At 41.0% G+C, this 13,665-nt stretch overlaps 1 protein-coding gene across 2 annotated transcripts; it reads left to right on the top strand.

The window, feature by feature from the left end:
- The first annotated feature begins 1,666 nt into the window (after positions 1 to 1,666).
- On the top strand, positions 1,667 to 12,760 carry LOC102714812 (protein argonaute 1A). 2 transcript variants are annotated; one of them, XM_006648863.3, is made up of 23 exons: positions 1,667 to 1,832; positions 6,355 to 7,034; positions 7,126 to 7,346; positions 7,413 to 7,562; positions 7,643 to 7,776; positions 8,417 to 8,526; positions 8,642 to 8,748; positions 8,847 to 8,985; positions 9,113 to 9,229; positions 9,786 to 9,893; positions 9,988 to 10,059; positions 10,273 to 10,395; positions 10,508 to 10,673; positions 10,753 to 10,874; positions 10,960 to 11,097; positions 11,218 to 11,360; positions 11,446 to 11,508; positions 11,577 to 11,640; positions 11,733 to 11,868; positions 11,954 to 12,027; positions 12,113 to 12,207; positions 12,292 to 12,323; positions 12,436 to 12,760. In XM_006648863.3, exons 1-23 carry the CDS (start codon positions 1,787 to 1,789, stop codon positions 12,648 to 12,650), a joined length of 3,255 nt encoding a protein of 1,084 aa, XP_006648926.3. In that variant the 5' UTR covers positions 1,667 to 1,786; the 3' UTR covers positions 12,651 to 12,760. The 2 variants fall into 2 exon arrangements, with proteins under 2 accessions (XP_006648926.3, XP_015689391.2); XM_015833905.2 differs by lacking the exon at positions 1,667 to 1,832 and adding an exon at positions 5,373 to 5,776.
- Positions 12,761 to 13,665: the final 905 nt, after the last annotated feature.

Genomic DNA, 13,665 nt, shown 5'->3' with positions numbered 1-13,665 from the left:
CCTAAGTCAGTTAAAAATACCAAATTTTATTGTTAACATCGGCATAGACGCCGAAGTCAAAACTGGCTAGGAATACCGTGAAGCGATGGAAACAGGATCCCGTCCTTCAGCATTTTCGTACTGGAAACCGTGAAGCTGCCTCGCAGTCAAAGCCAGCTCGCTCGCGCACACACCCAAGGTCGTTCTCCGTTGCGCTTTACACCTGTGCACGCAACGCACAAACAAGGAATGCCGCCACTTGCCTGCCTATTTTTGGGCAATACATTCCCATGCTACTTCGCCTTTTTTTCCCTCCTAATCTCCTTCGCCTTTGCATGCCATTGCCGGAAATTAATTGTTGCTTTTCTGATTGTGTCATGTGACTAGCTAGGCGCTCTCGCCGTTAAACAAAACTCTGAATATCTAAAGCTGTCTAAGCAGACACAGTAGACAGGACACAGAATTAAGGTCTCCATAGATCATAATTGTTGTTTAGTTGCAAAGGATAAGCACCAAACCAAAGTGGCCACTGGCCTCTTAAAACAACCAATTGGTGGCGCGAGCGGCAGAGCCACATAAAGCGCCAAAAACCAGTGATCCGTCCCTTTCCAACGTACTGTGCACTAATTCGTACATCTGTTTTAAATATAAATGTTTTAGTTTATTTAGTATAGATTAAAGAGATATTAAAATATTCCCATTCAGTCATCTCAATAATCAATTTGTAAATATTAAATTGATTAGATTCACTTTCCATGCATATGATTAGCTCTGAAATTATTGCAATGGTTGAAATTATAAGAATCGATGTAGATATTTATATTATGGTATAAAATTTATAATCCTAAAAATACTTATATTTGAGACGAAAGGAGCACTGTACATCCTGCTATCATTATATACTTGAAGCTCAAAACCGCCAACAACGACGCTGATACATTATGACATGTAGTACACAGACCATCCTCTAGGGGCTCCACCTATAAATATAATCTCCTAATTAACCCTAAAGCCAACTCATCTTAGCCTCCCGTCCCAAAAAAAAACTCAAACTAGGGGGTGACATAACCTTTGTTAGTAGAACGAATCTTGATAGAGTTTTAGATTCGTTTATTTGAAGGGCTCGTATCACCTCCTAGGTTGAGTATTTTCAGATGGGAGTAAAGCATAAAAGTAGCTAGAGTGCTAGACTCCGAGCTTTCCAGCTAACTTTAATTACCCTCTACTAGGATGATCTTGGTAGCAAAAAAGCATGGCCAAATCAGGATATCCCATTCTCATTAGCCATAATCTATAGGCAAGCTAGGCAAACCCTGTGGTGGCCGATGGCCACCCCTGCCTGTTTCTGCACAGTGCGTGTGTGGCGCCTCACCATTACCACCACTTCACCAGCAGCAGGATAGATAAACAAAATCTGGTGACCTGCGTTGCTGCGATCGATCGACCGTGCGTTGCTGCGTCGGCCGCCAATACACACCATCGCCGGTGTCTCTTTCTGCTGCGCGGGCGAGAGGGACAACCTGGGTAGAGAACCGCCGGCCACCACCACCTCCACCGTACGAACCACCAAATCGAGACCGGTTCTTCTCTCCATAAGAACACCTCCCTCTCTCTCGCCTCTGTCTCGTTTAGTTCCTCTGCCCTACCTTCGTCCCCTCGGAAACCAAAAGCAACAGCTTCTTTCTTTGTCTGCGGGTATATATATATAGAGAGAGAGCTCGATTCGCCATTGGCGAGGGCGGAAGGTAGCTGCGGCCTTGACTGCGGCGTCGAGGCTTCTCTGTCGCCTGCTTGGGCTGCACCCTGCATGCACATGGCCTTCCATTTGGACAACGTGTATTACTGCCATCAAGGTACTCATTCCCGTTCCAATTCTTCTTCTTCCTCTCTGCTGCTGGGCTGGGCACAGTTTTTGCCATCAGTGTCGAGCGACTGAGCTCTACCACAGTCTGCAGTTACTAATAGTAGCTCGTGATCTTTTTTTTTCTTTGTCTTTTTGACGCTCAGTGACTACAAATTAGATTAGCTTTTGGTACAACTGGATCGCATGTTGTAACAAAAGCAGTTGCTTTCCATCTTGTTTCCCTGTTGCTGGTAGATACAGTACAAATCTCTTCTGTTGTCGTTCATTTATCTTGATCTGACGTGCGGCGGAGATGTGGCCAAATTAGAGGCGATTGAGAGAATCTGGTTAGCGATAATGATTGCTAGCTCCTCCTCCTGCTGCCGTCGAATGTCCGATCAGCTGTGCGGGTCTGTGTCGTTCTCTCGCTGCCGCCGCGGGAAAGCGTTGCAAGGCGGCCAACCAACCGGCCGACCATCTCAGGGAACAGGAGAACGAATTCGACAGACGAACGGCAAGGCTTCAAACTTCGATAGGAACATACTTGCAACGGAGGAACAGAAATTCTGCATCAAATGCAACGGAGGAACAGAAATTCGACTTGCAATTTGCAGATAAGCCAACCACGCGTGAAAACCGAAGCAGCCACGGAGAGTTGGCGGGGGCCGTGCGATCTCGTTTCATTCACGGAAGCGAAGCCCACTGACGACCGACGGAGGGCCCCGCGGCCGGGGCAGGCCAGGTTGCCTGCCCGCACCAGGTGCGCGGGTGGTGGACCTCACTAGGTGGATCCCACGCGGCACGTTTCGAGGTCTTAGTGGTCGGGGGGGGGGGGGGGGGGGGGGTAATGCGCGATCCCCCCCCACAGCGATCGGATTTCTTTTCCCATATATATATATAAAGTTTTTATATATATTATACACATAAATTTTATACATGTAAATTTTATACACATAAATTATATATATATAAACTTTATATACGTAAACTTTATATATATATATATATATATAATACACACATATGTATTTATACATATAAACAACTTGGTACATGTAAACTTTATGCAATATATATATATATATAATATAATATACACACATATGTATTTATACGTATAAACTTTATACACACAAACTTTATATATATATAAACTTAATATATAAAAATCTTTATATATATGAATTTATACATGTAAACTCTGTACTTTACACATAATTTTTTTAAAAAAACGTGTGGCGTCAGCCCACCGACTTACTGGGCCTGGAATTGGGCCGTCCGGGGCGCTCGCTCCGCCTTGCTGGGCCTAGAGGAGGAGGAGTGTTCGCGCGCGCTCGCTCGGAGCGAGGAGCGAGAGCGCGCGAATTAGACTTTTCGTTAGTGGTCCACCCCCTGTCATCCGTGGGCCGAGGCCGCCGCTGGCCCTCTAGCTGCTGACATGTACAGGGGTTGGGGTGTCTGCAGGCCGGCCCAGTCTCCACCTGTCACCTTCCATAGCCCATGCTTACCTGGCGCGTTGCGTTCGAGGAGGGGTACAAAGTAAATTATCCGACACGAAAAACGTAATAATAAATTAGTATATAATTAATTATTAATAGAAATAAAATAGATTAATATGATTTTTAAAACAATTTTTCTATAGAAAATTCATGCGCACGGAAAAAACGAGTGACTTAAGTTAACTTACTGGAGAGGGCGAATGGCTGTGTTTGGCTTCCCGTAGTTATCCCCATATTTTCTCGTTTTCCATGAATATGCTTCTTAAATTGTTAAACAATATATTTTTTTAAAAAAAATTATATATGAAAGTTATTTAAAAAAGCATATTAATCTATTTTGTGATTTTTATAATTAATTAATCATGTATTAATCGATTAGTACGTTTTCTACACCAGATAAATAACATCCTTTTTCTCAGAAACAAACGCGGTTGTGGTATTTTTTAATAATTCTGGCCGGTTTTGGATGAGTATGCAGTTAAACTTTTAAAACTTTTGATATCAGAAATTTTTTAAAATATTTAGTTTGAAAACATGGACACAACAGCTATATATTAGTTATTTAACAAAACAAACATTTGTTTGTTTTTTATATGTGTTATGATAGAAAGTTATAATTAAAGATATATATTGAATATCACGTTGTTGTCTAAAATTATATGAATTATTAAATTTGATGTAGTACTCTTTTTTTTAGTTTTTTCAATAAAAATACTTGTTTTGTATATACCACTATAGTATAACATTCCCCTTTTATTATTTAGAAAAAGTCAGTACCAGTACAAACTAGGAGTACATGAGTAGAGTACAATATGTACTACACCTAAATTTCGTCAAGTACTAACAGCTAGAAGTCTAGAAGTACGTCTGTACGAAGGCAGTTGTGGAGTTGATATACCCATGTCTGTTCTTCTGAACTTCCATACGTCGCATTCCTTTCTACTAGGATGTTTGACGGTCTGAGCCACTGGTTTTATCTTTCAAAAGCTCTTAAACGTGAACTATTGTTCCGTTAGACTTGGTAGGTTAAGGGGTTGTTATGTTACATTTGGACACTTTCCTGTAGCGTCACATATGTTAATTATGGATTAATTAGACTCATTAGATTCGTCTCGTGAATTAGTCCAAGATTATAGATAAGTTTTATTAATAGTCCACGTTTACTATTTATAATAAGTGTCTAAACATCCAATGTGACTATGAGCCAAAATTTAGCCTCTAGAAACAAACACCTCCTAAGTTCTCGACTTCACGTCCACATTTAGGCTAAGTTTGAGAGGATGAAAAATAAAAAGAAACAAATATACGTGAAATGAGACGAGCCATTAGCGTATTAATAGTTAACTGTTAAAGATTTTATACTAAAAAGGATCAATATGATTTTTAGATTGACTTTTTTGTTTCTTTTATTAGCAAAACCCCATAATTTAATTATCCTAGAAACAAGCTAATGAGAAATTAATGGTAAAAATTTTATAGAAAAGTTGTTTAAAAAATCATATTAATCTATTTTATATTTTTTTAATAATTAATAATTAATTAATTATATACTAATCTATTACCATATTTTTCATACCGGGATAAGTTATTACAACCTAAACTTTTAACTTCAGTTCAAGACATTCTCATTCGAGTTAAAAAAAACTCTCAATTCAAAGTTATTTCAAGTTAAGTAGATAAGGTATTCTTCACAACTTTATTTTTCACACATTCCACACCTAGCAATACAAAAGCTAAAAGAGCTACGATACCGTACGCTTATCCAATACAATACAATTTTTCTTATTTTATTTATTTTCAATGTATTTATTGTTTGTTTTTACCAGCTTCAATACAATAATTACTCTTAAGTCTTAACTAAACTTATTTTATGATTAATTAAAATGGCTAAAAATGACGAGTAATACTTCCGAGTTAAGTTTCAAAGAGATCCCTATGAATACGGAGGAAAACCGGGAGAAAATCAAAACGATAAAACCGAAAGGATAAAAAGCGTCTCCACTACGCAGCTCACGAGCACCCCCGGAACTACCTATAGTCGTCATCCTTCCGTCGGTTCGCTCTCCCAGTCCCATCGCCCTCTCCCCTTCCTCCCCCCTCGCCCCCCAACCTGGCCGCGCACGCGCACGAGCCCTCGCCCCCCGGCCCGGCCGCCGCCTCCTTCTAGCCCTCCTCGCACGCCGCTGCCCCCTCCGTCCGCTCCGCGACGTCGTGCTAGCCCTCCTCGCCCGCCGCCGCCGCCGCCGCCCAAACTTTCCCCCACCGGCCCCGCGCCGCGTGGCTGCGCGCGCTTCTGCCTAGGGCAGTAGGGCGTCCGCACCGCCTGGCGGCTGCGGCTCCGCTGCTTTGCGCCGGTGCCGGTGACGGCGAAACGGGGGACGGAGTTCCTCGGTCCGGTTCCCCCCAATCGTTCCTAACTGGGCGATCCCTTTCCAGCCATCCGTCTCGATTTGAGGTAACCCACCACGTGGAGCTTAGAGGATGGTGTTTGGTTTGATCTGTGTCCTCTAATTATTTGTTAGATGATGCGATATCGTCCTGTGCTGTTACTTGAGTTATGTGTGTTCGGATGTAATGCAGATAGCTATATAAGATCTATTTATTTATTTAGATACAAATGACACTATCACATTTCCATCCTTTTGTGATAAACATAGTACACTGTGTCAGGCTATCTTCTGAAAACCTAGTGATGTGCTAAACTTTGAATGGGATATCTTTTTTTTTTCTTTTTCTTTTAAACAGAAGAACTCCCAAAGTCCTACTTACCTGCATAATTCTTACATTTGATTTTCAAATTCCCGTGTCACCTATTATACACAAATCTTGTTCAACATGTTGGAAAAGATTGTAATTTGGGCCATACAATATGGCAGATGTAGCATCTTTGATTGCATGGCACTGATGGATTTCCACATTCTGTTTTTTTTTTCAGTATTTCCTATTGTATATCCCTTGGAACTCTATCGTGCTTTAGTTTTGCATTAGCTTATAATAGTAACACTAAATTTAAAAATGCACCTTGCTTTGCAGCTTTACCTATGATGAGAAAGAGAAGAACTGAACCCCGTGATGTTGGGGAAAGTTCCGGAACTCAGCAAACCACTGGAGGCCCTGGACGGGGTGCAACACAACGACCAGAGAGAGCTCAACAGCATGGAGGTGGTGGTTGGCAACCTGCGAATCCTCAATATTCTCAACATGCTGGTCGTGGTGGTGGACAACACCAGGGACGTGGTGGACGTTACCAGGGTCGTGGAGGGCCAACACCACAACAACCGGGTGGTAATCCAGTTGAATATCAAGCACATGACTACTATGGCCGTGGTGGCCAACGGCAAGGAGGAATGCCACAACACAGGAGTGGCAGTGGTGGACGTGGATTTCCTGCCAGTCCATCAAGAACAGTTCCCGAGCTGCACCAAGCCTCACAAGTCCAGTACCAAGCTGCGGTGGTTACACCGTCACCATCAAGAACTGGCCCATCTTCGCTGCCTGATGAGGTCAGCACCGATGAAGTCCAACAACAGTTTCAAGAACTTGCTATCCAGGGTCAAAGCTCCACTAGCCAGGCCATTCAACCTGCACCACCGTCGAGCAAATCCGTGAGATTCCCATTGCGCCCTGGCAAGGGTACGTTTGGTGATCGGTGCATCGTTAAAGCAAACCATTTCTTTGCTGAACTTCCTGACAAAGACCTTCATCAGTATGATGTAAGATCTTATTTTCTGTGTGGCTTTGGTATGCATTTGAAGCTTGATAACTTCTGTTGTTTTCATGAGCTTTCATTTAACATGCTATCAGGTGTCTATAACTCCGGAGGTTCCTTCGCGTGGTGTCAATCGTGCTGTCATTGGCGAAATTGTAACACAGTATAGGCAGTCTCACTTGGGTGGGCGTCTTCCAGTTTATGATGGAAGGAAGAGCTTATACACAGCTGGTCCATTACCATTTACTTCTAGGACCTTTGACGTTATTCTGCAGGATGAAGAAGAGAGCCCTGGTGTTGGGCAAGGCACACAGAGGTACCCTTTTGACATATCAACAACTTGGTAAATTCATGTTCTAATGATTCATCTGCTTGTCGTCAGGCGTGAGAGACAATTTAGGGTCGTGATCAAATTTGCTGCACGCGCTGATCTCCACCACTTAGCCATGTTTTTATCTGGGAGGCAAGCGGATGCTCCTCAAGAAGCTCTTCAAGTTCTTGACATTGTTCTACGTGAATTGCCCACTGCAAGGTAAATTTTCTATGCCATTTGGTGCTATATAATTACCATGTTAGCATGGTTTTTAGTATTTCTGTATTTTCTGCACGTAGGTATTCTCCAGTTGCAAGGTCATTCTATTCGCCAAACTTAGGGAGGCGCCAACAGCTTGGTGACGGCTTGGAAAGTTGGCGTGGTTTTTACCAAAGCGTACGACCCACACAGATGGGACTTTCACTGAATATTGGTCTGATCCCAATTCCTTGTATTCATGTCTCATATTACTACTCGAAGAACAATATTCCTTGTAATTTAGAATAGCTACTATTTTGCTTTTTTTTTTCTTTTACTTTCGAGACTTACATGTACATTTATGTTTGTGTTCAATAATCTATTTGATTGACTATTGACAAATACCATTTTCTTCTTTGAAACAATAACTTAGAAGATTTCTATGTTACATGGAACTTTTAACTGTTATTTTTTCTAATATTTCCATTCCCTAGTGCCACTTTCAGTTAGGTTGATTAGTTAATATAATGAAAAAGTTTTTCTGAGCTGCATAAATTAAATTACACATCTCTCTAAGTTATCTATATAAATTTCAGGAACAGATGGCATCATTACCATTTTTTGTATTGAAGCCTACAAATTTAAATATCATAGTCCAATATTATGGACAATAGCAGCCAATGTTAGGAGTCACTTGTATCTGGAAACCTTGAATCTAAGATGCCATATTCAAATATTTATCTGTCACTGGTTACGGGTGATAATTGTGTAGATATGTGTTCATTGGTGATAATATGTGGATCATATACTCGTAAATATCATCAAACTGTGTCTCTTCTTTTGCATATGGTGGTAACCTGCTAATTGTCCTGCAGATATGTCATCTACAGCATTCATCGAGCCTCTACCTGTGATTGATTTTGTTGCACAGCTTTTGAACAGAGACATCTCAGCTAGACCGTTATCTGATGCTGATCGTGTTAAGGTTAGGTCATTGTTTATAATATTCCCACGTGCTGTTTTAGCACACAACACTTTATTTGTATATTTGTGCTCACTGTATTCACTCCACAAGCTTCCTTACTTGTCCCAATGGTCAGATCAAGAAGGCCTTACGAGGTGTAAAGGTTGAGGTGACACATAGAGGCAATATGCGCAGGAAGTATCGCATTTCTGGCCTTACCTCACAAGCAACGCGAGAGTTGTCGTATGTAGTCAGCTTGCTCATATCTCTATTATTTGGTTGCCAATGTGTGTCTGGTTGGATAATTCGATGATTGCACTTGCTTGGTTTGTGCTGTATAGCTTCCCCATTGATAGTCATGGTACTGTGAAGACGGTGGTGCAATACTTCCAGGAGACATATGGCTTCAACATTAAGCACACCACTTTACCTTGCTTGCAAGTGGGGAATCAACAAAGGCCAAATTATCTACCAATGGAGGTTAGTGTCCTAAATAACATCTGTAAGAAGCTTCTTTTTTCTAACGTGTTCAACACTCAGCAAGATCACAAATGCTATAGGCACCTTTTGATATCAGAAATTGTTTCATACCACTCTTAAATTCCAGGTCTGTAAGATTGTTGAGGGACAGCGTTACTCAAAAAGACTAAATGAGAAGCAGATAACTGCTCTTCTTAAAGTGACCTGCCAGCGCCCTCAAGATCGTGAGCTGGACATTTTACAGGTTATTATGGCTGCATTTACTGGGCAGATTATATCCATCTGCTCTATATCTTTGCTGCACTATAAGTGGATATCATTGTTTTCATTCCTTGATGCTCTATTTTTCTCATGAAGTCGTACATTTTAGGGCTTAGGCCATGTATGCAAAGTCTTCCAATAGCATGAAAATTATTTCTCTACTCTTTGGAGTTTGGAGTTAGTATTTGAATGCATATAAACACTTGTTATTGTATCTAGAGTTTGTCTTGCATTACGTATTACCAAACCTTTTGTTGTAAATGTTTGTGGTTTTCGTTTTTCACAAATTTTTTGTAGCTCTGAACTCTTGATCAGGTACTTTTAGGTCTTACACAAATTTCCAATCAAATGCCTTGTTATTGTATCTATGGCCAGGTCCTTGTCTTATTATGGATTTAAACTTTTTCTATATGTTTTTTCATATTAAGGTGGCTTATTTGTGTTGCTTGCACATATCATTTGTTAATCAGTTTCCCTATTGGAACATCAGGGCCTGACTTGTAAGTTATATAATTTAATTGGTTGTTTTTGATGACCAGACTGTGCATCACAATGCATACCATCAGGATCCATATGCGCAGGAGTTTGGCATAAGGATTGATGAGCGACTTGCTTCGGTTGAAGCTCGTGTTCTACCTCCCCCCTGGGTAAGATCAATGTTCAAGACATGACATTTCTATATTTCATATTCTCATGTCTTTTTTATGTTATGCCACGATATTTGACTATTATTCTATATAGCTCAAGTACCATGACAGTGGCAGAGAGAAGGATGTCTTGCCAAGAATTGGCCAATGGAACATGATGAATAAGGTATGATTTTATAAATGTTTTGTTGGAAAACATATCTACATAAAGTATCCCCTAAAAAAGTATAAACTAGGTTATCACTTTTCTTTTGTAATCGAAAATTTTGTCTTCTTCCGTTCTTCAGTAACTGTTGCAATGATCCGTTTTTCAAGATGTCTCCAACAAAAATTTGTACAATTGTAACTATTAGTTTTCTTGGTAATGTGCTTGTTGCAGAAAATGGTCAATGGTGGCAGAGTTAACCACTGGACGTGCATCAATTTTTCTCGGCATGTCCAAGATAATGCTGCGAGAAGTTTCTGTCGCGAGCTTGCTATTATGTGCCAAATATCTGGCATGGTAAGTCTTTCTGCCATCTAACGGTGCATCCAGACGTCTCGCAGTGGTGCCATTTGACTTTTTATTTTTGGACCATAACATTGTTTCCATGCTACGTATTCTCTCTTTGTAGGACTTTTCAGTTGATCCCGTGCTTCCTCCAGTAACTGCAAGACCTGAGCATGTAGAAAGAGCACTCAAAGCACGCTATCAAGATGCCATGAATATACTGAAAGCACAGGGTGGGGAGCTTGACCTACTGATTGCAATATTGCCTGACAATAATGGGTCTCTTTATGGTATGTCTTTTTTATTTCAAAACAACACTTGTGTGCTATCTGATTAAAAATCTGTATTAATAGTATTGTCATTCCACAGGTGATCTCAAAAGAATATGTGAGACTGATCTTGGGTTGGTCTCGCAATGCTGTCTTACGAAGCATGTTTTTAAGATGAGCAAACAATATTTGGCAAATGTTGCCCTTAAAATCAATGTTAAGGTTCGGAAATGTTCTACCAATTCTTCTTGCCTGATGTAGTTTTCTACCTTACCTTTTATTATATTTATATTCCTTTAATTTATAGGTAGGAGGAAGAAATACTGTACTTGTTGATGCTTTGACAAGGAGAATCCCCCTAGTTAGTGATCGGCCAACTATCATATTTGGTGCTGATGTTACGCATCCTCATCCTGGAGAAGATTCTAGCCCTTCCATTGCAGCTGTAAGTGCATAGCTTTTCAATGTTATGCTATATCGTCTCTTTATTATCTTGTAGAACTGTGTCCTTGATCGTGTATCGCATGGACTTCTGATTGTTATTGTGACATTATGCTTCATGCAGGTTGTTGCGTCTCAAGACTGGCCTGAGGTCACTAAATATGCTGGGTTAGTGAGTGCACAGGCCCATCGTCAGGAGTTGATACAGGACCTTTTCAAAGTATGGAAAGATCCGCAAAGAGGGACTATAAGTGGTGGAATGATCAGGTATGTATGGCCTAGGTCACTACGAACCTGAATATTTTTTTGATAGTTGATGTACACGTATAAATTCTGTTAGTTAAATATACAGAGAGCTTCTCATTTCTTTCAAGAGGTCAACTGGACAGAAGCCACAAAGGATTATATTTTACAGGTAATTTTCTTTCTTTGTGCATATCCAGCTGGTACTGTTGTCCAGACATTTAACATCTCTCATTTCAGGGATGGTGTCAGTGAAGGACAGTTCTATCAGGTTCTGTTCTATGAGCTTGATGCTATTAGAAAAGTGAGTTTAATTTGTCTATTTATTTTCTCACCACCGAATATATTCACATGATAAAGTTATCACTAAAATTCCTGACTGCATTTGGTTCCTAGGCGTGTGCATCTTTGGAAGCTGATTATCAGCCGCCTGTTACCTTTGTGGTGGTCCAGAAGCGTCATCATACACGGCTGTTTGCTAATAACCACAAGGACCAACGCACTGTTGATAGAAGTGGAAATATACTACCGGGTAACTTATATATCTTGTCAACCCTATGATCGATATCTTATTTCTTTATGATAATTGTTAAGTAAATTTCACAAACTGAATTCAGGCACCGTGGTTGATTCTAAGATATGCCATCCTACTGAATTTGATTTCTACCTCTGTAGCCATGCTGGCATTCAGGTCAGCTTCTCTATACTCAAATATTAGTCAAAAAACGTTCTTCATAAGATGAAATTCACTTGATTGTACTTTATACTATTTTTAGGGAACAAGTCGCCCTGCACATTATCATGTTCTGTGGGATGAGAACAAATTTACTGCTGATGGTTTGCAAACTCTGACAAACAACCTGTGCTACACGTAATTTTCTTTTACGTTATTATATCTCGCTATTTATATCGCATTACTTGTAAGCTAACCCTCCGTGTAATCCTATCCTCGCAGCTATGCCAGGTGCACCCGTTCTGTATCAATTGGTGAGCAGATGACTCGACTTGCACTTTATTTAACCTGATTGGTGTAGAAAATATTTATCCCTTCAGTCACTTAGTGTGATGGCATATTCTTAAATTTATTTAATTTCTGCAGTTCCTCCTGCATACTATGCCCATCTTGCGGCTTTTCGAGCTCGATTTTACATGGAGCCGGATACTTCAGATAGTGGGTCGATGGCGAGTGGTGCCCATACCCGTGGTGGTGGCCCCCCTCCTGGTGCACGCGGCGGCAAGGCTGCTGGGAATGTTGCTGTAAGGCCGCTTCCTGATCTGAAGGAAAATGTCAAACGTGTCATGTTCTACTGCTAAGTTGGGGAATATTTGTATATGGGGGAATACATCTGACTGTTTGATCACCCAGTTATCTCGATGGAACGACTAGTTTGCTTGTGCTTCAATAATCGTGGTGCTGTGATCTATATACTTGATCTGTCTGTTTATCTACCGCATTATCAAGACTAAAACTGTTTGAAATCATTTCATGGAAGAAATGTTCCCAGGACAAACTGAGCTCAGCTACTGATATTCCTTTTCGTATGCAGGATATGTGCCTTGATTCGCAAATGTTTTTGGCTGTCTCGGAGACAAAATTATTGCTTAGCTGGCTCCTGGTAGATAGAATCTTGAATTGCATTCCGTGATAACAGTTAAGCGGTTGAACTCACCGTTGCTCAAATAATTCATGAGTAAAAGTTCTATCATATGATGGTTGACAGCGGTAGTATGCTTGCTTTCAATTATTTTTTATTTATACCCCCGGCCCCCCGGCGAAGACAGACATTCCAATTAGCCTGTCTGATCATGTGAGCAACTATCCTATACCGTAGCACAATATAATTTTCCTATTAAATGAACATGCACTGCTGCACTGTTGGTGGTATATTCTACTACTGTTTTTTATGCCAGCCACTCGTCCAGACAGACCCCTACCTGATACAAACCCAATACGAGCTGCACGCTCACTGCTGTTACTGTTTCTGAAGGATCTCATGAGCAAAAGACCAAGACACGGCCTACAGAAGCAGCCACAGCGATCACACAGCTCCTTTCTCCTGCACCATGATTTGCAAACGGGAAAGCTATATGGTAACCAGCATATATCCACTACATTGGATTCTCCAGGGCCAAGGCCCTGATACTATATGCAGCACGTACGCCCGTGACCGTGGGCGATATATATATTATACTAAAGTGTAGATACGCAATTATCAGCTAGTGGCTGTAGGCGAAGGATCTCGCCGTGCGTCCAGGCCAAAGCACGCTGCGTCTAACGCTAGAAACAAAACACCGCCACATAAGCAGGGTTGTTAACCTGGCATAAGCT

The sequence above is a fragment of the Oryza brachyantha genome, chromosome 2 (genome assembly GCF_000231095.2).
Source record: "Oryza brachyantha chromosome 2, ObraRS2, whole genome shotgun sequence".
Lineage (NCBI taxonomy): Eukaryota > Viridiplantae > Streptophyta > Magnoliopsida > Poales > Poaceae > Oryza > Oryza brachyantha.
The sequence above is the reverse complement of the archived record's forward strand: the minus strand, read 5'-3'. Positions and strand labels throughout refer to the sequence as shown.

Excerpts from the sequence above, each read along its gene's own strand:
- LOC102714812 (XM_006648863.3), top strand. The coding sequence starts at position 1,787 with ATGCACATGGCCTTCCATTTGGACAACGTGTATTACTGCCATCAAG. Across the intron at positions 7,563-7,642 it reads CGTGAATTGCCCACTGCAAG|GTATTCTCCAGTTGCAAGGT; the intron begins GTAAATTTTCTA and ends TTCTGCACGTAG. Across the intron at positions 12,324-12,435 it reads CACCCGTTCTGTATCAATTG|TTCCTCCTGCATACTATGCC; the intron begins GTGAGCAGATGA and ends TAATTTCTGCAG.